This window comes from Mytilus galloprovincialis, chromosome 1 (genome assembly GCF_965363235.1).
Source record: "Mytilus galloprovincialis chromosome 1, xbMytGall1.hap1.1, whole genome shotgun sequence".
Lineage (NCBI taxonomy): Eukaryota > Metazoa > Mollusca > Bivalvia > Mytilida > Mytilidae > Mytilus > Mytilus galloprovincialis.
This window is the reverse complement of record NC_134838.1, coordinates 109,556,953-109,584,803: the sequence shown is the minus strand read 5'-3', so window position 1 is coordinate 109,584,803 and position 27,851 is coordinate 109,556,953. Positions and strand designations below refer to the sequence as shown.

Below are 27,851 nucleotides of genomic sequence, written 5' to 3'. Positions count from 1 at the left end.
TTCCAGTTAACCATGCAGGATCCACAAGTCTAAATTCCTTAGATATCCTTTATCAGTGAGTGCCTATCTTGTGATTTAACACCTCTACTTGAGTGTAAAAAAGAAAGAAACCATTGAAATTCAACTTCATTTTATTTGGTGTGATCATATTATAACTATATGCCATATTTCTTGATCATAAATGAAACTACATCATAACTCATGCTTAAATAAAGTACAAATGTCTGAAAGTATAAATATAAAACAAAAATTAACAACATTTAAATCACTGCACTCTCTTTAACATTCATCACTTACTTTCTCCCAAGTTCTCTCTCAAAAAATCATATAGTATTATTTGATATGGCAAATTTTTTTTATAAAGTATAACAAAAGCGTGTTAATTTTTTAAAAATTGTCTAGAACCATTATACATTTTTACCTAAAAAAAAATGTCAGTATAGATAGTAGCATATAGATGAGCATTACTAAACCATGTCTGATCTTAAAATCAGCCTCTTTCTTATCAACAAACAGCCTAATCAAATTTAAGACTAAAAACATCTCATATCAAAGTGAATTTTTATTGTGAAAGCTTTTGTATGAAAGAACCATTACCGTTAAAAAATAATGAACCACTTGTACAGAAAATTAACACATTCCCTCTGTGCAAATCTATCTTATTGTATGGCACAAGCTAAAGCTTTCATGCAACTGATATATTTCATGAAATCTGATTCAATAAACTACATACTGTATAGGTTTCTTTATCATAATGGAAAAATGTTTTATAGTTAAGGTGGCTCATGGGTACAAAAATTTCAGCAAAAAATTAAACCTTTATTTTTTCATTAGAAATTTTATTCATAACACTACTAGTTATTACTTTATGATATGGTACAAAAATCAACCCAAATAAAAATTGATTCGGTTTGGCCCCAGATGACTTTTAAAATGTTTATATCATTGAAAAAGCTAAATTATCTCCCTTTGGTGTAAAAATGCCATTTTTTGGCATTAAATTTGAAATATCTTTTATAACTCATCGGTGACCTATATTTTTTATTATTGTTTTGAATTAGCTGTACATAAATTAAATAATTGTAAAATTTAAGCGATTTCTGTAATAAGGTTATTTTTTTATTTCGATATTACCTTTATTTCTTCTATTTGTTCAACAGAAAAAAAGGACATTAACAAAAATGTATGCTTCTTCCAGAGGCAGATTGTGAGCTTAAATAAACAGTGACCCCATTTTTTTATTTCATTTTTCTTTTAAGTATATGATAAAGTTGATTTATGAAAAAATATAGCGAAATCCTATATTAGAAAAAAAATTTGATTTATACCAAGGAGCCCCCTTAAGTCAAAATAATAACACATTATACTTTGGGTTTTTTTTGAATTGAGAGATTGTTGATGTTTAATGCTACTTTCTGCACTTATCATTATTGCATGGCGGTTTGTATCTATTGGTAGAAGGAGCCTGAGAGCCAAGAGAAAGTTACTGATCTTTGATAAGATATTTTGGTTATAAGTTATAACCCTTAATCTTAATACAACATCATAACAAAAATGACTGAGGTAGTCTATAGAAAGTTTCCAAATATCAAAACTCCATATAAAAACATTGATTTATTTCCAAAAGCCATGTAAAAAATTAAAAGCTTATATTTTTGCGTCACTCAAGGAAAACAAAGCCCTATTTTACATGTAGTATTTCCCCAAAGCATACATTAGAAAACTTCTCTACTTAAAATTAGCATATCAAGCATAAATTTAGAAGTTAAGTTCTGTTCTGAATTAATATAGTTGAAAAACCATCATTTAACCTTGCAATAAAATATAATTCTTATAAGTAAAATATGACATGGAAATGAATAAATTCATAATCAACAACAAAAGTGCAACAACTATTATGTACAAATCTTAACAAGTGAAGACACCTTTTCAAACAAAGTAAAGTTTGAAGGTCACTCCATAAATTAAAGAATCACTTGATACATGATTTTAACAATTTATCAATGCACATTTCATTCTGAGAAATTGTCAAAATATGTGGTATGATACACTAAAGTAGCATAACATGCATGATCTGAAAGTATATTTAATCTATATAGTATTATAAATTCGAAAATAATACTTGTCTTTTCAAAGCTTCAAAAGGCATAAAAGAGGAAGACAAAAGATACGACTTTGCATGTTATATATCCAGTACTTTAAAGACATACAAGCTCCAATGAACTTAATGTTTAGATAAGCCTAGTTTCCATACAATTTACATTATAATAACTGTTGCCTCAGCTAGAGAATCTGCAGTAACAATAAAGTGTTGGCCTGTATTAAAATTATGTGTTGGAGAAGAAACTGTTATGAATTTGCAATTGCATAAACAGAATGAAAGTAGGAATGTAAATTACCCTGGAACCATATTTTTATCAAATGGACACACTTATAATGATGAAGTATAGTTGATTATGTCTACTTACTAGAACATACAGACACAGCCTCACTGTTGAACAATTTGTCAAGGCAATTCCACCTTACATCTACTATTTAATAAGAACCTTCTGTACATTATGCATACTAATTTTACTCTTGAGATTGACTAAGTATTTAAGAATATTTAAAAATATGATTCAACTGGGTACTATACAGGAAGGATTGTTGCCACGAAGTATGACACATGAACAGCTGTAGAAGATGATAAAACCTTTTCTTATAGTTTCCTGAGAGGAGAATAAATAAAAATAAAATCCTATAGAGTTTAATTGGAGTTTGACATAACATGCAACTTTATTTCACTTATATTACAATACACTGAAGTTTAAATCACTCATGTACGACCTCTCTCATACATTTTACTTCTTTTTTTTTTTTTTAAATATTGACATCTTCAAACAAGAGCACAGTATAAATTAATATTTCTTATTAAGCACTTCAAAGACTTTTTTTCAGATTTAGCCTTTTCACAACAACAACATAACAGAAACCCATTTAACCTTAATTTGAAAAACTTTCCATGTTAAAATCTCAATACCTTTTACCTAGATATACATGTATCTATTTCTCCGAACTTTTAGTAAACTTTTTCAAATCATTTTTACTATTTTTTTACAGATATTAAATGGCACATCAATGCAGTTAATAAAAAAAATAAAAAAAGTTATTACTACAGTACTGGAAAGGATTTGTTTTAACTACATTATGAAGTTAGTGGCAAGAAATCTTAGTATGAACTGTCCTTACAGACTATATCTACTCCCCAAACCACCCACAATCAGACACATTATACTGTCTGTATCGTTTAATAGAATAATGTTTATTCCCCACATGTAAGACACAAGAATCTTTAACAAAAAGTATGAGACAAAATAACAACAAAATAACAATGTATCACAGTGTGTGGACGTTGTGTGGCACTTGATTGTTTCAACAATACCTAATGTCAAATTCTTCTCATGACTTCAGATACCTGAAAATATAAAAATAATTTAAAAATAAGGAGATGTGATATATTGTTTATGAGACAACTAACCCCCAAAGTTCAATTGAAGCTCATTTTAAAATACATTTATTTATAAACATGAATCGATTGTAGTACTTTCATTTACAGACAACAGTATTCAAATGAAAATATGAAAGCATTCATTAATGATAAATCAAATTAATTTGAGCTTTCCAACATTTGGACCTTTGCATTTCTTACATAAATCAGAAGATGTGGTATGAGTGACAATGAGAAAACTCTCCATCCATTCAACAACGACAAAAAATTAACACTTATAGGTCAAAGTGAGACATTCAACATGATATATATATAATATTGCTTTAAAGTCAATAATATAAGTAAAGATTTTATCAAATATAATGATTTTTGTTATTAAATGTTCTGCCATAGAGTAATGTAATAGGTAATGGTTGAGTACTTGTATAAATCAATTTATGAATATCATATAATAGAACTTACTTAGCAGCCCAGTCTGTGCGTCCATGTGTACCAGGTTTACCACCCAGACCTGCTGAGTTCTTGTTCATGGATAAAGGTCCTGGTTGTGCCCTCTTCCAACTAACTGGTGGGTAATCTATAATAGATACATTTATCTATAAATTAATAATATACTGAATCAGTTTTGGATCCATTGTATCCAAACGAAATGTCATGAACTTTATTCTATATTCAAATACCTTTAAAAACTTAAATCATGGTAAATTTAACTTAAATCCTTACTTGTGTTCTTTGTGGTCGACATAAATGAAGGAACATATCCAGCATCTGCATTGTTTCTATTACTTCCAATTGGACCTGTAAACAGAAACATTTTAGGTGTAAGTAGTGGAATGTCATTTTGAAAACCATCAGCAAATAAGTGTTTACATCTTATGTCAGTTTAATCAAAGGAAAAAAATCAAAGTAATTGAAGAAATATAGTAAACACTTGCATGTAACATGCATGACCTTACTAAAAAAAAAAAAAAAACCCTAATTAAGTGGGTTTTTTTTGTTGTCTGAATTGATTATACACAGGTTTTCATTTTTTTTGTAATATGTAACAAATCTTGCTTGTGTTACAGTAGCTTAATTTTTGTATAAAATGTTGTGTTTTTTTCAAAGCAAGTTGGTGTCTAATGAGAACATTTTTAGGGTATTATAGATTTATATTACTTTTACCATAAAATATTCACAACAGTTTTATTACAATAATATGGATTTTATCTTACTAAAGTAGTAATTTTTTGAAATCTAAAGATTGCTTATAAAAGCTGTGTTATCATTATTTTTGTTCTAGACTATAAACATTATGTTAAGGTCAAACTAGAGAAGTGGGTGAAATTTCTTACCAACAAATATTTTTACATCAACACATCTGGAGAATAATAAGTGGAAACAATTTTAGTTTTATAGTTAGGATTGGGCCATTCCAGTTGATATCTGCTAAAGGGGGATGGATGGTCCTTTCTGAGGGGTGTAAAATTTATACATCTCAGGGGTGAAATTTTGGGTTTTTTCGTCTGACAGGAACACTAATACGCAAAAAAACTTCTGAGGGTCTTGGCAGCAGTAAATATTAAAAATGATTACATCTTAGGGGTAACAAAAATGCCTATGTCAGACCTGATGGGTGCTTTGAAATGTAGACAGTTTCGTATCATGCATTATCTGGTATTGTTTTTAAAATTCTGATGGGTACAATCCTTGCAGTAAAAAAATCTGATAGGTCATTTTTTTCCATGAAAGCCCATCCACCCAACATGAACAGGAACTCTTCATCTGATAGGTCTTAATTTTTTATATCTGATAGGTAGTTTTTCGTGATGTTTTTTTCTGATACGTATAAAAAAAAATCTCCCCATCCATCCCCACCTGTTAGAAATTAACCGGAATGGCCCATTTCACCAGAAAGATGCCTAGATAAATTTATCTTAGGATATTATTTAAATACCTATTGAAGGCCTGCTGACATTTGAGATTCCACCAGGAGATTGCTTGGCACCTAATAATGCACCATAGCTTGGTGTTTCTTTTTTGGCACTGCTCTTTGGGTTTATACCTGCAATATCACAAATATTTTCAAAGTTGTTTACTGAGAAAATAAAATTCATCAAATATACAACATGGTGAACATGGTGTCCATAGTACACGGATGCCCCACTTGCACTATCATTTCTATGTTCAGTGGACCGTGAAATTGGGGTCAAAACTTTAATTTGGAATTAAAATTAGAAAGATTATATCATAGGGAACATGAGTACTAAGTTGCAAGTTGATGTAACTTTAACTTCATCAAAGACTACTTTGACCAAAAACTTTAACCTGAACTTCGCACTATCATTTTCTATGTTCAGTGGACCATGAAATTGGGGTTAAAACTATAATTTGGCATTAAAATTAGAAAGATCATCTCATGAGGAACATGTGTACTAAGTTTCAAGTTGATTGGACTTAAACTTCTTCAAAAACTACCTTGACCAAAAACTTTAACCTGAAGCGAACGGAGGCACAGACCAGAAAACATAATGCCCCTCTACTATCGATAGGTGGGGCATAAAAATTAGAGAAGCACACCACCTACTGTTTTTGATCAGTGAGTGGTACAATTTGTTTAAAATTTTCATATGACATCTCTTCCAATTACATTTTTTTTTTTAAATCTGCTTCTTTTCCTCTGTTTCATGTACATGTGAACTTAATTCACACAAGTTGTCTACACTTCTTATTTTCTTGTTAAATGACATTAAAGGTTTGTCTGGTATTATATTTGTCTGACAAGTTCAAATTATACTGATAAGGTGCAAAAACATCAAGAAAATCCTGTGCAGTTTTTCAGTTTTCAAATTCATGTTGTCAAAATTCAGAAACTAGCATTTTTTTTAATGATGAAGTAGATCCTAACACATGTAGAACTTGTGTTGTGTATGTATAATCATTAAGTCAGATTAAGCAAAGACAATCTTTCAGCAGAAGACACAAAGCCATGCAGGTGATTAATTACCAACTATAACAATAGACGAGCGTATTACACCTGGAAAATTTATAACAAAATTCATGTCAAAAGGTACCAACTTATTATTAAAAAATAGAAACTGAGAGCAAATATATAATTATGTTCATTATACAGATCTTTAAATGGTATTAAAGATGCAAATATTGAATTTAATTTCATTATATGATACCCTTACAGATATTTAATGTTTTCTCATTATTTTCTTCTTGCTACAATAATAATCTATATTGCTAAATCTTAAGGTTTTTATGTATTGTTTCATACTATGTCAATCTTTTAGTCACCTAATTTTTGCCATGGTGTTTTCAGTTTACATTTAAATGTTTTGAATGTACCCTTGGTATCTTCCTCTCAGTTTAAAATTTCTTTTCCTAGCTACAGTATCCAAGCTTATCACAAGTAAATTTGTATATATATATATATATATATATATCTCATCATAAATCTACTTTTTTATTTACTCATTGATTGATACTTTCAAGTCTTGAATTGTATTGAATTTTACTATAGTTGAAAAAAAAGGTAATGATATTGTTTCTTTTAATTTTTGTACATATTTTTTAATAATGTCCCTTTGTACATTCTCTTCTTGTTATGGAATCTGATCTATTTCCCTGCCTAAAGAGATATTTCTCTTAAACTCAGAGTTCTCTAAAAGTGGTGGCCAGAGGGATTTGACCACAAAAATTTGCAAAGGGCCAACACAATTTTGGTATTTTGTAATAGAAATAGTAGTGAGGACCAGCAGTTTTTCTACAGGGACCACCAGATATAAAAAGATTTTCAAGAACTCTATAAGCTACTTAACTTAGTGTGATATGAATAAGTGATCCAAAATATGTGCTAACACATTGACATACAGAATTTGTTAAACAAGAGTAAAAAACTAAAATCAATGTACATAACAATTCCATCAAGCAAGTTTAAAAGTGGGATGGACCTGAATCAAGGTATATAACCCCCTTATTAATAATGTGTTTGTTATAGATAGTTTTATTAAAGCTTTTTAAGCAATCTAAGCAATTTATAAGTGTTATTCAAAATCTTACAATATATCGATAAAAATGTACTTATGTAAATCATATTCTCACCTGGCAGGTATCGTGATTTACTAAGATAATGATTTTTTGCAGAAGACGCAGACGATCTTCCAGAGGGAACACGAGGTGGCTTATTTACATTCTTCTTGTTTAATATACTCCTGAAATAGAGAGTCAGACATAGAAAGATATTCAGATGTTTTAATAGTGAAAAATCTGCACAATTTCTAAGAAAAACATCAGTCCAATTTTTACTTTTCTTGTCTTCTAACAAACGTATGTAATTAACATTTTCAATTTGATAATTACAAATGTAAAATATAAATCATGAAAGCTTACGTTAGAAAGTCATCCTCATCATCGTTTTCTTTCCCAAACACATCCCTTTTAGGACCAATGGACGGTAAAGGTTTGGCTGCCACATGTTTGTGTGCTGGCTTCTTAGGTGCACCAAAGTCAAAGTCATCCCAATCATCCCACGTCTCTGACAAACCAGCCCCCCAACGTTTTCTACCACTCTGCTGAGGTTTCTTCTTTACTGACACAGCAAATGCATCCTATAATATAAATTACTAAGAAATCAGTTCTTGTTTGTGTAGAAATAACATCTAATGATTTTGTTCTTCAAGACTTTCTTCTATAAATTATCTTACATTATTTAAATGTTATAGTATATCCAGGTCAGTTTATCTTGTTACTTTCCTTGACTGGTAAGAATGTAATGAATCCCTCATGTTGGCAGGTTATGATTCACTAGATTAATGTCTTTAATATTTAAACTGCAATATTTTACAAATAACATGAAGCTGAAAAATTAATATATAATGTATTCATTTATTTATGTTTTAACTAGAGAAAAGTTATTCATAATCGTGGTTTTAAATTCTTTCTTTTCTTTGAATTTTTTTCAGTTACAAGAAAGTTGGGTTATAACACTTAATAATAAAAATTTTGCAATTGTTAACAGTAATATATTTCAATTACATAATCACTTACGTTATCTATCTGTTTTCCATATGAGGGTGCTACAGTTGGGTTACTTTTCTTTTCAGTAAATGGTTGTGGTGATGCTTGGAACTGTGGTGTGGCTTGGTGAGTTGGTGATGGTTGGTGATATGGTGAATTCTGGTTGAAAGATGGATTATAGTTGTACGTTTTCTCCTCTTGCTTTGGTTTTGGTGGTGAAATGACAGGGGATGGATTATTTTGTATAGTGGGTGACGGTCTGACTGTCTGTTGTAAGCCAAGATTCTGACCCACATTAAAGTACTGGTACTTCAGACTCTACAAAATACAACACAGTATATTATTTTTGCTGCTTGTACATTAAAAGATATTATGTCTCCCTGTAATGTAAAGTGTCAGAATAACATTACAATTTCTGAAAATTTGGAAATGAAACAATTTTATGTAGATATATTCAGCAATTGTCTACATGCTGTTTACAATTTCATCTTAATATTCAATTTATTTTAAAAATTAAATTTTAAAATCTATTTTCAATTTGTTGTTCACATATACATTGATTAGTGACCGAAAAGCTGTCTGAAGCCCTTTAGAGTCCAGTGAGCTTACAATTAGGTTTATACAACATTTATGTTGTCAGTATTTTCATACTATTTGCTCATAAGCTAAATGTTAGAAAATCTAAGTTATACCTGACTAGCTGTTGGTCGTTTACTGGGATTCCACAATAACATATCTTTCATAAGATGAAGAGATTCTGGACTGGCATGTGGTATAATAGTCTTAAGATTTGTAGTAACACACTGAGGCCATCGGAAGTTCATTGCAGCAGCAAGTTTATATCCTTCTTCCCATTCATCCTGGAATACAAAGGTAGTTTAGGTTAAGAAGTAACATCATAAAGTTGCAAAGTATTATTGAAAACAGAACTAAACTAATAATCTTGAAAACAAAATCTATACTTTTCTTGTAATTGCAACCAGATGCTCCACAGGGCACAGCTTGATATGACCGCAGAGGTCAAACCCTGAACAGTTGGGGCAATAATGGACACAACAATCAAGCTTGATACAGCTCTGAATTTGGATTGTGCTTAAATAGTTGACACAGAATAGGTTTCTGACACAATGAATGTGGTCTAAGAACTTAAAAAAATTAAATTGGACATTTAGCTATCATGGTTCAATATCCAAAACCTAAATGGATTGATTCGGCATATTAAAGAACCCCATATATTCAATTTTTGTTGAAGTCAAACAAAGTTTAATTTTGGACCCCAATGCGGACCAGCTAGAAAACTGGGCCCATAATTAACAATCAAAGTAGATGTTTAGATTCAGCTTATCAAAGAACCCCAAGAATTCGATTTTTGTTAAAATCAAACTAAGTATAATTTTGGATCCTTTGGACCTTAATGTAGACCAATTTGAAAACGGGAACAAATATTAAGAATCTAAATAAACGGTTAGATTTGGCATATCAAAGAACCCCAATAATTCATTTTTTGATGAAATAAAACAAAGTTTAATTTTGGACCCTTTTGGCCCCTAATTCCTAAACTTTTGGGACCAAAACTCCCAAAATCAATCCCAACCTTCCTTTTGTGGTCATAAACCGTGTGTTTAAATTTCATAGATTTCTATTAACTTATACTAAAGTTATTGTGCAACCAGGTGCTCCACAGGGCGCAGCTTTATACGACCGCAGAGGTCGAACCCTGAACAGTTGGGGCAAGAATGGACAAAACATTCAAGCGTGATAAAGCTCTGAATTTGGATTGTTATCAAATTTTTGACATTATATGGGTTTTTTACACAAAACAAATGTCAAGATTTTACAAATCAATTAAAGATTTCTTCTTCAAACTTATTTCAATCTAAAATTAAATAGTTGACACAGCATAGGTTTCTGACACAGAATGAATGTGGTCTAATGAACTTAAAATTTTTTTTTTTGCCTTTGAGCAATTCACTATGCTGTTGAATATTAATCCTCTCAAAAAAATGTTTGAAGAAATTTTATTTTATTTATGAAATCTGAAATGAGAAAAATTTAACCCCCCCCCCCCATTTTTTTTCACATCCCCCTTTCCCTTTTTCCAAAACTGATATCAATTCAAATTTCTAATGGAGTTTGCAACAATAACTACTCTTAAATACATCATAAAATATTAAAATGTAAAATAAAGTGCTTGTTATCACTGAATGGTAAAGATTGGTTGGTAGTAAAAGTGAATATACATTGTATATTGTATAAAACAATGATTTAAGTTGATTCAACTACTATTCTGAACAAAGAAAGATAACTCCAATTGAAAATTTCTTGCTATTGCACAATATTGTGCAATTAGATATTTCTTGCTATTGCGCAATACTGTGCAATTGAAAATTTCTTGCTATTGCACAATACTGTGCAATTGAAGATTTCTTGCTATTGCTGAATACTGTGCAATTGAAAATTTCTTGCTATTGCACAATACTTAATATAATAATTTTGGATCCTGATTTGAACCAACTTGAAAACTGGGTCCATAATCAAAAATCTAAGTACATGTTTAGATTCAGCATATCAAAAAAGCCAAAGAATTCATTTTATGTTAAAATCAAACTTAGTTTAATTTTGGACCCTTTGGACCTTAATGTAGACCAATTTGAAAACGGGACCAAAAATTAAGAATCTACATACACAGTTAGATTTGGCATATCAAAGAACCCCAATTATTCAATTTTTGATGAAATCAAACAAAGTTTAATTTTGGACCCCGATTTGGACCAACTTGAAAACTGGACCAATAATCAAAAATCTAAGTACATTTTTATATTCAGCATATCAAAGAACCCCAAGGATTCAATTTTTGTTAAAATCAAACTAAGTTTAATTTTGGACCCTTTGGACCTTAATGTAGACCAATTTGAAAACGGGACCAAAACTTAAGAATCTACGTACACAGTTAGATTCGGTATATCAAACAACCCCAATTATTCAATTTTTGATGAAATCAAACAAAGTTCAATTTTGGACCCTTTGGACCCCTTATTCCTAAACTGTTGGGAACAAAACTCTCAAGATCAAACCCAACCTTCCTTTTATGGTCATAAACCTTGTGTTTAAATTTCATAGATTTCTATTTACTTATACTAAAGTTATGGTGCGAAAACCAAGAATAATGCTTATTTGAGCCCTTTTTGGCCCCTAATTCCTAAACTGTTGGGACCTCAACTCCCAAAATCAATCCCAACCTTCCTTTTGTGGTCATAAACCTTGTGTTTACATTTCATTGATTTCTATTTACTTATACTAAAGTTATTGTGCGAAAACCAAGAATAATGCTTATTTGGGGCCTTTTTTGGCCCCTAATTCCTAAACTGTTGTAACCAAACATCCCAAAATCAATCCCAACCTTCCTTTTGTGGTCATAAACCTTGTGTTAAAATTTCATAGATTTCTATTTACTTAAACTAAAGTTATAGTGCGAAAACCAAGAAAATGCTTATTTGGGCCCTTTTTGGCCCCTAATTCCTAAAATATTGGGACCAAAACTCCCAAAATCAATCCCAACCTTCCTTTTGTGGTCATAAACCTTGTGTTAAAATTTCATAGATTTCTATTCACTTTTACTAAAGTTAGAGTGCGAAAACTAAAAAGTATTCGGACGACGACGACGACGCCAACATCATACCAATATACGACCAAAATTTTTTCAATTTTTGCGGTCGTATAAAAACCAAGAAAAATGCTTATTTGTGACCCTTTTTTGGCTCCTAATTCCTTAACTGTGAGGACCAACCTTGTGTTAAAATTTTATTGATTTCTATTTACTTATATTAAAGTTATTATCCGGAAATCATCAAGCTTCAGACGACGCCGCCGTGATACCAATATACGACCAGATAATTTCTAATTTTTGTGGTCGTATAAAAAGACGTCAAAACCAAATATGTGATATATAGCAGATTTATTTAATTAGGTCAATTCCTTACTTTTTTCGAATAAGTGAACAGCATATGAAAATCCTTCTTTACATCTTCAATTCTTAATTTATGTATGTACACACTCACCTTTTGAGGGGTTCCCAATATAGAACAAATCTTGAATATTTGATCTATTTCTGAAGTTCCTGGGAACAATGGCCTCAATGTGTATAATTCTGCCATTATTGCACCGACAGCAAATAAGTCGATTGGAGAGTTATAGTTCACAGACCGTAACAAGATTTCTGGAGCTCTGTACCTATAAACAAATATTTAAACATAATCAGAACTTTCTAGCAATTAAATTAACAGGAGAGTAATAGTTCACAGACATCAATAAAATATCCAGGATAACTCACTAACAAATTACAAATTGAATTAAAAACCAATTGTTCAGAGAACCATTGATGGTCTTTCCACCAGTTAAGACCTTTTTTTATATGAAAATATTAAAATTTGATTTTAAATGTCAATTTTAGCGTCAAATGACAGCTTATTGAACGCTTATTCCAAAAATATATGGTTTCTATACAAAAAGATATAAATTAGGGAGACCATTTTTTACTTCCGGTTTAAAATATGTTACTTCCGGTAAATTTTTATTGTTTACTTAGCACTGATTCCAAAAATATATGGTTCTATATACTTTTTCATTAATTAAGTATAAAATATAGCTACTTCCGGTTTACAAAAGGTCACTTCTGATTGTCTTTTTCTAGATCACATTGATTGCAACCTAATTTAAAAAGTCCCTTGTCTTGATCATGTATACATATGAGGTAAAAGCAAAGGTCAAAATCTAGAACGTTACATTTACCTATGACCTTGAGCTCAATTTCGAGGCCATCAACCAAGGACCTCAAATCAAAAGACTCTAGGCCTCTACAATATATTGTTAATGAGTTGTATTACCTTACAACAAATATTAGAAATAAAAGGGGTCAAAACTGGCATCAAATGTCTACGTACTCTTTCAACTAAAATTTACGTGTTACAACATGTCGCAACGAACAATTTAGTAAAAATAATTTGTCGATAAGTTATACGGCTTTTGAAAATAAGTAAAATTAAGCCAAAATCAAAATTTATAATATGGCCTTGACCTTTGACCTTGACCTTATTTTCATTTTTTTGAACCAAGGATCTCAAATCAAAAGACCCTAGGTCTCTATCACTTATGGTTTACCAGTTAGAAATGCATATTCATATATGAAACATAAAAGGGGGGATAACTCTCATATGGAATCTATATACGGCTTCGGTCAAAATAAAACAGAACATCCTGAGGATATAACGAGCAATTTGGAAAAATAAATTCGTCGGTTTCTTATACGGTTGTGAAGCCTTAAAGATAACAAGGAAAACAGTGTTCGGGGAGCTAACTCTTATTTGGGAAAGTATTCGCTTAGGCAGAGTTGGTTTCAAAAGCGTATAAACTGTTCGATATCATATTCCAAAAATCTAAGCGACATCTTGTGAAACAAAAAAACAGCGAAGGAAAAAAATTAGGCGGAAGAAAAAAAAAATAATCAGAAGAAATCCAATAGGTCTTTCCACGGAAAAGTGGAAAGACCTAAAAATGAATATTGATATACTCTCCTAAAAATCTGAAGCATGAACTGATAATTCTTACACAGTTAACTGTTGAAACTTAACATCCTTGTTTCTATCACTATAAAAATGCAGGAAAAAAGTCTTTAAGTTTTTCAAGTATGGCAAATAATGTTATGGTTTGTTTTATGTTTTTGTTATGTCAGAACACAGTAAACTACAAAATATACATTGCTGCTAAATCATTGATATGGAGAAGCAGTTGCATTACCCTGACACATGAAATTCAATAAAGTATATTTATTTATTATACATAATTGTGGAGAAATATCTCTTTCAATACTCAAAATCATAAGGTTATAAATGCCTTTGGGTAACAACATGAACTATTTTGTTGAGTGGACTGATTTTCATTGCATGTACATTCAGGGACTAAACTTAACTGTTTTTCTCTAGGGGCCAGCTGGGCCCCTAAGATATTTTTTTCAGGGGCCCGCTTAAAATTTTAGGAGCCCACTTATCTTTATACTAAAATAAAACAAAACTGAAAATTACTTAGTATATACTTACTAACAGTGTTCCAGCTTAAATCTCAGGGCAGAAGGGTGCTAGTTTTCTGAAAGGGCACTTTAGCGTAATAACCGGGATTGTAAGGATACTTTGTATAAGTTACCTTGAATATTGCTAGCTATAGGCTCAGCTGGAGAACATTAGTTGTATTTAAACCTTATTCAGAAATTAATATGTTCTTGATGTTGGTTCCAGTCAGATTTTTTTTTTTATCAAATTATCATACCATGAAGCAAAGCAAATCATTTTGATGTTTATGTTAACAAACTTGTACATTTGTTAAGTGCTCCCACGTAAGGAGGATCATTCATACAAGAAGTAAAACAGGAAGTAGTCTTCATATATGTTCAAATACAAACTTCTTTGATTATTCTTTAAATGTATGTTCATGGTATGAAACAAAACAGTTTTTCTAATGAAGCCTTATTGTGAAATCCTACTTGTAGTCTTGAAAATGTTTTCTATGGTAACCATTATAATATTTGAATTATTGCCACCAGAAATGCATCATAAGATTTGACAATATTTATTTTAGGTTGATTCCTAACAAAATTATCTCCCTTCAAATTTTCAACTTCCTGTTGACCTTTAGACAATATGGCTTTTTCTTTGAACATTTAATATTATCTCAATCCAAGCCATCCTCTAATAGTGTTGATCAAAATATATTTTTCAATAAGTTTTTAATGAAGATTGGATATTAAACTAGATATTGGGATTTTTATTTACGAGATTTTAAATTTCGTTTTTTATTAAATATTTTTGTAAAAAGCGATTCAGGGACAAGTTACCGTCTAACACAGGCTTGTAATGAATCGCAGGACAATAAGAAAACATCCCTTTCACGATGCTTATTGAACAGTAAAATAGAAAACACTGTTCAATAATGAAATTATCATAGAAAATTTAGCAGAACTAAGAAAACATGCGGAAAGAAGAAGGTATATATATGCAACATTGTGACTCCGGATTGAAAACATAGCTATTCGACTGGGTTCAGTTATTAGAAATAACCTACTGGTTTTCGGAAATACTCTATATTTCTATATCGCTTTGATAAGACAAACAGGTTTCCTTTTGGGAACAGTCTTTGTTAATATTTCGGGGGAAAGGGTACAAATGGGATTTACTTCAATTTTTTTACAGTCGCCAGCTGGGCGACCATGATGACTAAATATATTCGCCCAGCCGAAAATCTGGTCGCCTCGGGCGCCCGGGCGAGCGTTAAGTTTAGTCCCTGACATTCTATAGGGATGTGAATTACTAGATATAGAAATTTATTTTTCTTAAGAAAATATTTATTTACTAACCATCTTGTTGAGACATAATCTGTGTATGGTGGCCGTGACCTAATTTCTCTGGCCAGACCAAAATCTGCTATTTTACAACAATCAGCGCCAGTACATAATAAGTTTTCTGGCTTTAAATCTCGGTGAAAGAAACCTGTAAAAGAGTTTACCATATAATTAAATGAACATACAGTATATAAACATCAAATACAGCCCTAGCATTTTTCACCTATGCAATAATACATAGAATATATGTTTGGCAAATAAAACAAATTCTATAAATTTTGAAAATTCTAAAAACAGGATTAAGGACCAATCCTTATTTTTCTCTTTACTTGAATGTTTTATACATATATATTTTGTAAATCTCTAATATATTAAAAAGATTTCTTTCATAAAAAATGTTGCTATATTGAATTTCAGCAGCTAACATACTTATAAACCTTGAAAGGTGAGATATCATTTTCATCTTTTTATCATCTGTTTTCAAAGTTTATAGAGTGAGATTACTTTTGACAACTTTGCAAAACTTTAAGGTACTGGATGGGCATTGAATTTATTAGAAAAGATAGCAGACACATATGTCTTATATTACCATTGAAACTACTTTTAATTCCTACCTACCATGTTTATGCATAAACGCTAAACCTTGTAGAACTTGGTAAATAATATTCCGAACTACTGACTCAGGGAATAACTTATCTCTGAAATGTAAAAAAAGTAAGATTAATTTCTTGCAAACTCAAACTCAAATAGAAAGAGAATGGTTGTAGTAACCTATACTATTGCTTTTATTTCCAACCACAACATATGACAAATCTGGCTTTTTGAGAGAAAAAACAAAAGTATACACATATTGGCAAATATTATAAATAATAATTGCAGACATCATTTTGTTTTTAAAAAAGCTTAGCACTTGGTTCACAAGTCAACTAGTTTACGTTTTTCAACAACAAGGCTGAAGCTACTAATTCAAAATATGACTTCACATTAATGTGCAGACAGATGAATAACTGGTATAATTCTATGTTGAGTCCTCCAAGTTTACTGGATAATATAGTTCTCGTCATTGCTTTTAACAAATTATTGCAATTCAAAACATTGTACTGATAAACATTATTGAAAAGTCTAGTTCATTTATAACATTTTAACTTTCAATTCACAAATAAATTGGTTGTATGATTCTACAATATTAAATAAGATTGGTTACAGATATATGTGAAAAAGTATATACATGTAACAATTACAACTCAACTCACCTGTCTTTCATTAACTGATATAAGTTTTCTTTCATAAATTCGAACACAAAAAACAGTTGATCATTTTCTCGTATAACTTCTTTTAGTCGGACTATATTGGGATGGTTTAATTTCCTTAAAGACTGAAATGAAAGAAAATCAATTTGAAATGTTGTCAAAATTAACAATTAAAATTTAATAAAGCTTTTTCAGCTTCAAATCCCTTCATTGCATTCTTTTTCCAATAAATCTAGGATTTTTTCTTTTAAGTTATGTTTTAGGCCATTTTAACTTCAGGCATTACCTCAAAATAGAAATCAAGTGGCTCTTTGGTGCCTGAATCAATCTCCAGGACATAATATGTTGATAATTGTTTTCATATTTTTTTTTTGCAGTGAATTATGATTATGCTTCTATCTAAATCTTATACAGATAATCAGTTTCTATCTATTATAGTTTTCAAGAAAATATCCAAAAATGCAAAAAATGGGTTTGGCCAATTCCTCCCAAATCATAGCACATACATAGATAAATTTAAACAGCATACAATCAAGATATGATTTAATGTTTTTCCACCCAAGCTTTAAATTATCAGAAAAAATGACCAAGTAACTCATAGTAATAAAACAAAACAAGAATGTGTCCATAGTACACGGATGTCCCATTCGCACTATCTTTTTCTATGTTCTGTGGACCGTGAAATTGGGATAAAAACACTTATTTGGCATTAAAACCAGAAAGATCATATCATAGGGAACATGTGTACTAAGTTTTAAGTTGTTTGGACGTCAACTTCATCAGAAACTACCTTGAACAAAAACTTTAACCTGAAGCGGGGCAGACGGACGCCCAGACCAGAAAACATAATGCCACTCTTCTGTTGTAGGTGGGGCGTAAAAACAAAAATCCATTAACTGTTCATGTCAATAAACTACTGGTATTAGAGAATATGAATGTCTGGACTGGATGATTAACATGGATATATAAGAATGTATAAATATACCTGTACATATTTGCTCAAAATGATCATTGAGTGCAATAAAACAATATTTCTAGGTATTTAGATATAAATACAAATATAGGTTATATACTTTATTGAAGGTCATCCTCAATACAGATCAATAGATTTAAAGTCTAAGATCACAGGAATCAATATGATTATAAATATTAATCAAGACTGTGCTATATCAACATTCAAAGGGTGACAAATGTATACACTATTATAGACAAGAGACGTTATAAGTATTCCAAAAATTCTTGTTTGTGTTCATAACAAAAATCAACAAGCTTTTCTTGAAAATACTCAGAAATTGAAAACAGAAAGCATATGTACTGATATTCTGAATTATAATATGCATTTATGTTATCACATATATTTATTCCGTCTCAAATTTAATTTTAGTTGAATTCAGATGTCAAATTAAATGTACCTACTTCTAGTTGTTTGGACTCTGGTTTCCTACCAATTTAATTTTAAATTTGTGTGAATGGAAACCAATATTGTTTTGTTCTGTCATGTGCAAAGGGTGCAATATAATGTAAATGGACCAATATGTGTGTAGGATAGATGGTCATCACAATGCATATAATTTTCAAAATGGCATCAAATTGTAAAGATTTTGATGCTATAAGAAACCATGCAACTATAAGCATTTTTCATTCACTACTGTTCGGATTTTAGATACTAAGTTATTTATGTGCAACTCTAATAGTTGGTGCTCATGTTGCATATAATTTTCATAAATATATTCACTGTTAAAACCTGTGGGATAAATTTTGTCTTAGTTAATACTTAGAAATCTTAATGAATATTTTCTTGTCTGTAATAGGTATCTATTAATGAAATTAAATATTTTTGACAGAAATATTATTGTGAAATATCTATCTGCTTTCTGACTATGTTTCTGACTTAAAAAAATTTTTTTTTTAAATTGTAAATTTTCCTTTTGCTTTTAGATATTTGCTCAGGCTACAGCTCCACAGAAATGAGATGAGCCAGGCTAGTTTTTACTTTTTAACTTTCTGATCTGCAAATGAACCCTTTTTTAACTTACTCCTTTACAGACAAGTATCTAAGGGTCCAACTTGTAAAAGGACAGAAGAAATTTTACAAAATACTAACCTTAACTTCTCGTAGATTTAAACACTCATCCCATGAGTAATATTTCTTCTTCATTCTGTAAAAAAAGAAAGAAAAGTATGAAAAAAATCAGTATACTGTATTCAACCTGAATGTTTTACTCACCTGAGGTAATGAGCCAACAACTGTGTTTACCTATGGACCATATATATATTTTATAAATTTTATTTAAAACACTAAATAAACACTTACAAGCAAGCCAAAATCAATTATTTAATTGATCTACATTTCAAATTTCCAGCTGGTGTTAAACAAGAGTACAAACAGTAATGCCTACTCTGCTTCACTCCATGGTGAATTTATGTTTTAAAGTTATATAAAAGATTAAGGTTTTGATACAGGAACATGGAAATCTCAAGGTCAAGTAAATCCTGCAAGACAGACATGTACAACTTAAAAATATTAAATTCACTTTAGATATATACTGTTGGAGAAACAGATCTGATTACAAAACTTGAGATTAATCACGAACTGTGAATAAGATAAAATTTAGGCTAGATGAACCCTGCTAGAAGGGCAAGTGGTTATCCTATTTCTCAGTATCAATGAAAAAGTTGCTGAACCAAGAAAACAAGGTCAAGGACAATGGATGTATGCCAGACTGAAACAACTTAAACATAAAGCATCTTGTATGCAAACTCCAAAGCATGAAGAATCCATGACTTTTACCCTCTGAAGTATAAGGCTATATTAAAACACTGCTTGTCTATATTCACAAACAGATGAGAATTACCCCCCTCCAATTGGTGGTATAATAATTACATCAACATTTTCACATTGAAACTAAAAACTAAAGTAAAATGGCAGATTTAAGAAAAGATTTAAAATGAAGCTGTAAAATAATTCATTAAGTATAATTTAAACTTATGAATTTTTTGTATGTTGTGTGGTTTGTGTGGATCTTCCATGCATTTGAATATATACCATATGCGATAGGGGAAAATTTTTGTTGATTATATAGGGAATCACTGAAGCCTGACTATAGAGGCCCCTCATAAAAGTTCTTGATCTACCACTACATCAATATGCAGCTGTGTATATACAAAAGATGATGTATTCATGGCTGCATACATTACATATTGAAATTTCCTTGTGTTCTCAAATTTCTTTACTCATACTTAATAATTAAATATTTTTATAGAGTATATCTGCAGCCAAATCATTTTTCACATTCTTTGGTTTTTACTGACCCTCGGTACATGTATCTCCATAATAACATATTTGGCAGTAACATTCATTTACCTATAAGAAACCCCCTATCTGTAATACATATAAAGAAGTCATGAGAACTATAGTCTACAGCTCCCCTTTAAATTATATGGCCACATTTACATGAAAGGAATTAAAATCAGGTGAAGACAATAAAACTTTTATATCTATCTTCTTATAATTTACAATATTTTTTTTTAAATTGGTTGAATTTGGAAGATTTCCAATCGTTTATAAATGATGTAAATACCTGTCAAGCAGAATTTATCTAGAGAATAAATCATATACATACACATACCCTGCTGATTGCTATCAATACAAATAACCATACTTCAACAAATAATGTACTCACAATTCACAAGGACTCCAATTAAAATTCATAGGTGGGTTTATCATACAAAAAGTAACATCATACATCATAAATGTAAGCCGTAAGGGATATAAAAACCGAGAAAAATAATCTCAATTACATGGTTTTATCACTTCAAAAAGTATTAATTAATTGAACCAATTGAATTTGCAGAGAACAGAGTACAGATTTAAGAAAGAATGAAACAGTCATCCATTGTAGCTAGGTATAATGAAAAGTCATTTCCTTGCAATCAACTAGAAAATTAGCCAGCTATGTACACATACAATGTAGATGGAAAGTTTAAAACTAGATGTTTAAAGAACTTGTATCATTCATTTGGATTTATGTCCATTTTATAAATTAATGGGTGTTTTTTAAATCGTTCAATCAGAATGACTTAAGTAACTATCTCAATCATGTTTTTTGTCATACATTGTATGTGAACAAAACTAGCAGTTTTCATGAAAGATTTTCATTTTTTTCTTCTGCCTGATCGAAAAGAGATATTTCTTGGATTCTATACATGCTACATGTATAAGAGACATACCATTTAATTTTCTGGCAAATTTGGTCAAAGTTCATTGTAAGAAATCATTATAAATTAAGGAATGCATCTCCCTCATGCAAAGCTCTGATTCCTTTCACGGATTTGGCTATACTTTTTGGATCTTTTGGATTATAGCTCTTCATCTTTTATATAAGCTTTGGATTTCAAATATTTTGGCTACGAGCATCACTGAAGAGACATGTATTGTCGAAATGCGCATCTGGTGCAGGAAAATTGGTACCGTTAATGTTATTACTACCACTGGGTCGATGCCTCTGCTGGTGGACTGTTAGTCCCCGAGGGTATCACCAGCCCAGTAGCCAATACTTCGGTACTGGCATGAAAATACGGATTTTTTGTGTTATTAAAATTTGCTGTTACAAATTGTAAGAAATCATTATAAATTAAGGAATGCATCTCCCTCATGCAAAGCTCTGATTCCTTTCATGGATTTGGCTATACTTTTTGGACCTTTTGGATTATAGCTCTTCATCTTTTATATAAGTTTTGGATTTCAAATATTTTGGCTACGAGCATCACTGAAGAGACATGTATTGTCGAAATGCGCATCTGGTGCAGGAAAATTGGTACCGTTAATGTTATTCATTCTTTCTTTCATTCAAGGTAAAACTTTTAGACTTTAATGAAAATATTCCATAAAAATTTAGATATGGGCCATAGATTTACCATTAGAAACAATATTACTTTACAGTAAAATGTCTCATATCATGCATATAAAAAAGTGACCATGTTTAAGGCGACCGAGATGTAATTGAAGGGCAACTGTGGAACATCAATGATTATCATAATTAACTCTGATTTATAAAGAAACACTAAAGATTTATAAAATGCACAGGAACTAAACGTCTATCCAGGATGCTTAAACAATTTTTTTAAATCTCTACTTTAAAAAGTGACCTATTCATATCCTACAAGAAGTGATCAAAACAGCTGATGGTATAGTCAGTTTACAGGTACACACACAATAAGCACATGTTTTATTACTTATATATACAACATGTAACTGAACTTAAGTACTGATTTTTACAGCTACATGTATTACAAATATTTAATTAACTACAAAGGTTGGTTTTTGGTTTTAGTTTCACCAGTGTGCACAATTCTGTGGTTTTGAAGGACCTAATAGTTTGTGCTCCAAATGACTGTACCATATATGCATGTTCTACCTTGATGATCTTATCATTTTTACACCATGTTCAGATCATAAATATTTGCATACATGTATACATGTTTTATATATAAATGCAAAAGTACCAATGTTTGTCTTAAATACATGTAAGAGGGTACAAGCCTTAACTGCTATATACATTTGTATATCTATGTCATGTGAACAGGTAAACTCTGTTGTAACACTGCCTATTAACCATGATGTTATTATTCTTTTAGCAAGGGTATATGATTTAAGAATATTTTATTAAAGCATGTATTCTTCATGTCACTTCAATGACCAGAAAAGTGAGCATCTAATTTAACCATCTTAGTGTTGATAATCAACTGTTAACACCTTTACTCTCATGTTGTCCACTGAAGGAAATGTGTACTACATAAAATGTAAGTTTAAAACTGATTTGAAAACTTCATGGTACAAAATGTAAACTCAGGTCTACAATGTACCTCCAAATTCAAACCAAAACTGTATCATGATACTGGATTGACAAACAGACCATACCACATAATACTTTCTACAGTCTAGTCTACTATTGAAAGCTGGTCATAATTAGATTAATATCACTTTTGCAGAACACAGGATATCAATTGAAAAAAAATAATAATGAACAGTGGCATACAATCTTACAATGTTTAAATATATTGCAGACTTGAAAAATCTGTGTAAAAATAATGGAAAAAGTTAAAGTCTTTTTAAATACACAGCTGTACAAATGTATAATAAGGGTTCTGAGAAATCACAATCTACTTACTTTTTAATAGCAACACTTTCTTGGTTTTCAATACTTTTAGCCAACAGAACACTTCCATAAGTCCCATCTCCTAACTGTTTGAATATCTGGTATCGATTCATTTTATCTGGTTTTTTTTTATATTTTCACGTGGAACAAGCTAATGATTTATGTATATACACTAAACAATGTTTTTGAGTTCAAAACACAGTGAAATATATACAAAAAATGTGAGCAAATCAATGGAGAGTGTTGCATGTCAACCAAAACAGGTCTTCGTCAAAGTTAGATGGTCACTAATACACTGAAATAGAAACAATAATTTTACTATGGTTAAATGACAGATTTCATTATGTTCTCATAGTTTCCGTCTTTCAATATAAATTTGTACTTTGTGCTTCATGATGTCATTGCTGTTTGAAATAAATTCAGTTAAGCTTTTGCAACTGATGTGTACAGATTGTTCTTCAGTTGACATTGTGCTTTTTAAACATTGTGCCAAATTACATTTCATGCATGTAGGAGAGTTTTATTGTTTTTAAAAATTGTTTCCTATTTTTCATGCCTTAAATACCCATGCACATTTAAGTTATGCGTGTTTCTCATTGTTGAAGCGCTCACTATATTATTAACTTCAGAATCATAGGGAGAAGTGGTGAGATTACAAAAAATAATAGTTGTTTGCTTGCAACAATATAATGTTTGGGTTTTACAATAATAAATATGACAACACCATCAGCATGATCAGTGACATGTTTCATATTTATCTATTGAGTAATTCATTTTTAAATTGTTCAATATAAGAATACAGTACTACAACAGTAAAAATGTTGTCTCAGTTAATGTCTTAACATTCCTTTATAGTCATGATAGTTGCACAATTTTATTTTTATATAATTAACTTGTCACTAAAATAAATCTATGACACCAAATTTAAGCTGTATGGACCTGAGTTTCCAGATAATATAAATACTACTTTAAGGAAATTCAAGTCCGTCAGACATGACAGAGTTAAGGTTGTAAGTTTTTTTTTATATTCTCTAATGTACAATGTATATGAAATATGGATTAAACCAATTCGAAATGAAGTCATGGAAATTGGTCATCTTTGATGAAATTGTAACTTATTTTTATATTGCTTAAGAATATTTTAGGAAATGTTTTGCACAGCAAGCACACACAAGAAGAATTTTTATGCATGCAAAAATTTCTAGCTTAGATTGAAGATAAAATGGCAAATTCAGGTCACATCTATAGTAGATTTTTTTCTCAAAGTCTAGATGAAAAATAGGGCTGTCATTGCAACCATAGTAGGAACAAGACAGCAAAAAATTCAATTTTTTCCAGGTCACGGAACAGCAAATGCACGTTATTTTTATGACTAAGAACGATAAGGTGTAAACATGACGTATACTACTTCCGAAATTTATATACTTCTATATGACACACATGTATGACTTCAAGTATTTGAACTCTTTGACTTTGGATAATGTCTGTCACATTTTTTTCAATAATGTCCTTTATTTAATGTATACTGGTATATCAGCTCTGGAAATCTCAGAATTCAGTAATGTTATCTAATTCGGTAACAGTTACCGAATTCATTAACTGAACCATTAACGTATTCTGTAACTTCAGTGTTTAGTTGGTTTTGGCATTTATGAACAAAAAATGGCATGCCGGGAACAATTTCAGACAGTACTGTAGACAAATTTCTAGAATTCTGCCTGGTAAAATCAAAATCTATCTACATGTTGATGGAAACCAATGTAAAATGTTCAAAAGACCTTATTATTTTCTTATTTATTTATATTAAAATGCCAAAACCAAATAAATTCTGAAGTTTCTGAATTTGGTAATGGTTCATTAAATGAATTCGGTAACTGTTACCAAATTCGTTAACGTTACTGAATGCTGAGATTTCCAGAACTGATATATAACCTGTTGTATTATACAGCGAATGATCAATCCTCGATATTTTTGGCTTCGAAGACCATGTTTCTGTGTTTGCAAGGCCTTTAAAGATGTATCTATAAATGGTGAAAATAGAACAATCATACGCTCCAATTACTAGTGTTTTTGTGTATGCTTTATGGTAAACCCGATTGGCACGATTAATAATAGGAGAAATGAGTGAAATTTGATCTATTTATCGGTCAATCGTGGAACTCACCTCCGCCATGACAGTTGTTGCTATTTGTTCAATTATTTGGTCACGTGATAAGTGTAGCAACCATGAAAATTTTGTCGAGAGTTATCTCCCTCAAAAGTTAATCAAGTATTAGCTTTATAAATAAAAAAAACGTGTCTGAAAAAAAACCTAACTGTATTAAAGACAGATCAAGACTGGCTAATCCGATCAATCATCTTCACATAATATGGTGTATATGGTTTCAGAACATTTGTCTTTCCGCCTTGCTTGATTAATCACTACATTTTTTTCCAGATTTGTTAAAGTTGGAGAAAAAAATAAAATATGAAAAAATAAAATATCTCTCTTTTTTCCGGTAAATTAAAAAAAAAATAAAATAACCAACAAAACAATTGTCAATCATACCATATGAAAAACAGGAAACGATAGGGTCCTTTGAGAAAAGAAAGAATTAAAACCTCTCAAGTTAGCATTACCCCTTAAATAAACTAATTTAAAACTTATCTATTTAAGCTACGTTTTAATTATACCCTATTTTAAATTTTAACTAGAACACACCCGCGAAATCGCGGGCATATACAGCTTGTGAACTGTTGAAGGATGATTTTTTTGTAAAAGATATTATGTATGGAGAATTTCATAAAAGGTTTCAAAAGCCATCTCCTTTTTTCCAAAGTCCGATATTTCTTTCCTTTCCTTTCTGTTCAATTCAATTATTTTCGTGTGTCTGGCCTCAGACCACAATTATTCTTCTCTTTTGCTACAATGCTTCTTTTGGTAAAAGTAAAATCAAATTAAAAATTTGCACCGTTTCAAACATGAAATAAATACAACTGCTTATATATATATATATACCATTATTAGTCTAAAAAAATATGCTTCTAGGACAATCCATCAGTGCTTTTTGAGAGCCTTATTAACATGCCAATGGTAGGATATGAATCATGTATAAATGACTAAGACCGACTAAGGCTAATTTGAGGGGTGGTCAGAGGGGTCCTGATCCCGAAATCCCGGGCTTAAAACCATGAAATTCCAAGATGCAGAATTTAAAGAAATTCATATCCCGAAATCCCGAAATCGAAAAATATATTCCCGGATCCCGTAAGAATTAATCCCCAAATCACGAGCTTAAAAACACCCGATCCCGACACCCCGAAATAGGTCCTGCCTCCCTCTAATCTCTACCTTACTTTTATTTTTGCCAAATCACTATTTTCCCTTTCAACAATAAATTTGTATGTCCCATTTATGGGCATTATGTTTTCTAATCTGTGCATCCGTGCGTGCGTTCGTTCGTTCGTTCGTCCGTCCGTCCGTCCGTCCGCTTCAAGTTAAAGTTTTTGGTCGAGTTAGTTTTAGATGAAGTTGAGCATGTTTTACTTTTTTTAATATATATGCAAGTGGTATGACCCCTTAAATAGTTAACATTTCAAAGAAAACAGTAGACAGAATCAGGGACTTTCTATACTAACACAGAAAGTCCCTGACAGAATACAGAGAGTCTCTATACATTAAAGTAGTATAATCGTATATATACGTAGTTTACATGTAGATAAACGCGAAAAATAAGTGTCCTCTATAAGGAGGTATAATAGTTGTGGTGCTTGCGATCTAAACACCATGATAATGAGAAAGCTCTAATTGGTTTATTTATTTTTCATTTTTGTTAACTATCATACGATTGGTTGTATTTGTGAATGTTTCAAACCGGAAGTCTTATCTATGACTAAAAGTTAGTCCGATGACGGAATCATATCCGGACTCCTTTTGTTTTTTGTGGTTTTTCTCCCAAAATAACTCAATCTGAATAATCATAAGAATGTATGACAAATGCGACTATGCAGGTTACCTATAGGACACAGAGGCATAATGATTGATTTATTGTGGAAGGAAGAGAAGCGACACACAAAATGAGGTCTTCTCGTTTAATAGTATAGATATTGAATATCATTTAAATGTTATCCGAGTGAACTAGATCTGATCAATTTTAAATAGGCTATACAAATAAACTCAGAATTTTAGCTTTTATTACAGTATTTATAAATATCACAAGTATGAGTTTTTAAATAACGATGAAATAACGAGGGGGGCAAGGGGGGTCCCCATAACAGTAAAACAGTGAATTGAATTGGTGGAAAACAGATAACAAGGAATTGAAAAGGGATAATAACAGATAACAGTAAATGAAATATGAAAATAAATCTGCCCAGGACCAATCCAGTAGATGACTCGTATATCTTAGTATATAACTTGTGGTATGGACCTAGAAAATTTTAAATAAGTAATAGTATGATTGTTGAATTTTTCTGAACGAAATTACTAGTTTCTGTTTTTGATATAGGGATATTTTTAATCTAGGGCATTTGAGGGATCAATTGTTAATGATTTAGGTTTTTTTATTTAATTTTTGAAAATAGTG

The 27,851-nt window shown here is 30.8% G+C and overlaps 1 protein-coding gene across 1 annotated transcript; it reads right to left on the bottom strand.

Moving 5' to 3' along the window:
• Positions 1 to 113: 113 nt before the first annotated feature.
• Positions 114 to 25,519, bottom strand: LOC143050774 (serine/threonine-protein kinase dyf-5-like). Its single transcript, XM_076223894.1, has 15 exons — positions 25,451 to 25,519; positions 23,299 to 23,581; positions 19,233 to 19,287; positions 17,132 to 17,253; positions 16,497 to 16,576; positions 15,894 to 16,026; positions 12,550 to 12,721; positions 9,184 to 9,351; positions 8,522 to 8,809; positions 7,865 to 8,082; positions 7,577 to 7,686; positions 5,424 to 5,531; positions 4,211 to 4,285; positions 3,950 to 4,064; positions 114 to 3,454 (listed from the first exon to the last, which is right to left on the bottom strand). Exons 2-15 carry the CDS (start codon positions 23,397 to 23,399, stop codon positions 3,439 to 3,441), a joined length of 1,761 nt encoding a protein of 586 aa, XP_076080009.1. The 5' UTR covers positions 23,400 to 23,581; positions 25,451 to 25,519; the 3' UTR covers positions 114 to 3,438.
• Between the last annotated feature and the right edge of the window lie 2,332 nt (positions 25,520 to 27,851).

What these genes read in the sequence shown, in the direction of transcription:
- LOC143050774 (XM_076223894.1), bottom strand. Translation starts at nt 23,399, where the DNA reads ATGAATCGATACCAGATATTCAAACAGTTAGGAGATGGGACTTATGGA. An exon ending in TATCAGTTAATGAAAGACAG is followed by an intron (nt 16,577 to 17,131) that starts GTGAGTTGAGTT and finishes TTTACATTTCAG; the next exon opens with AGATAAGTTATTCCCTGAGT. An exon ending in TGTCAGCAGGCCTTCAATAG is followed by an intron (nt 4,286 to 5,423) that starts GTATTTAAATAA and finishes TTCTGTTTACAG; the next exon opens with GTCCAATTGGAAGTAATAGA.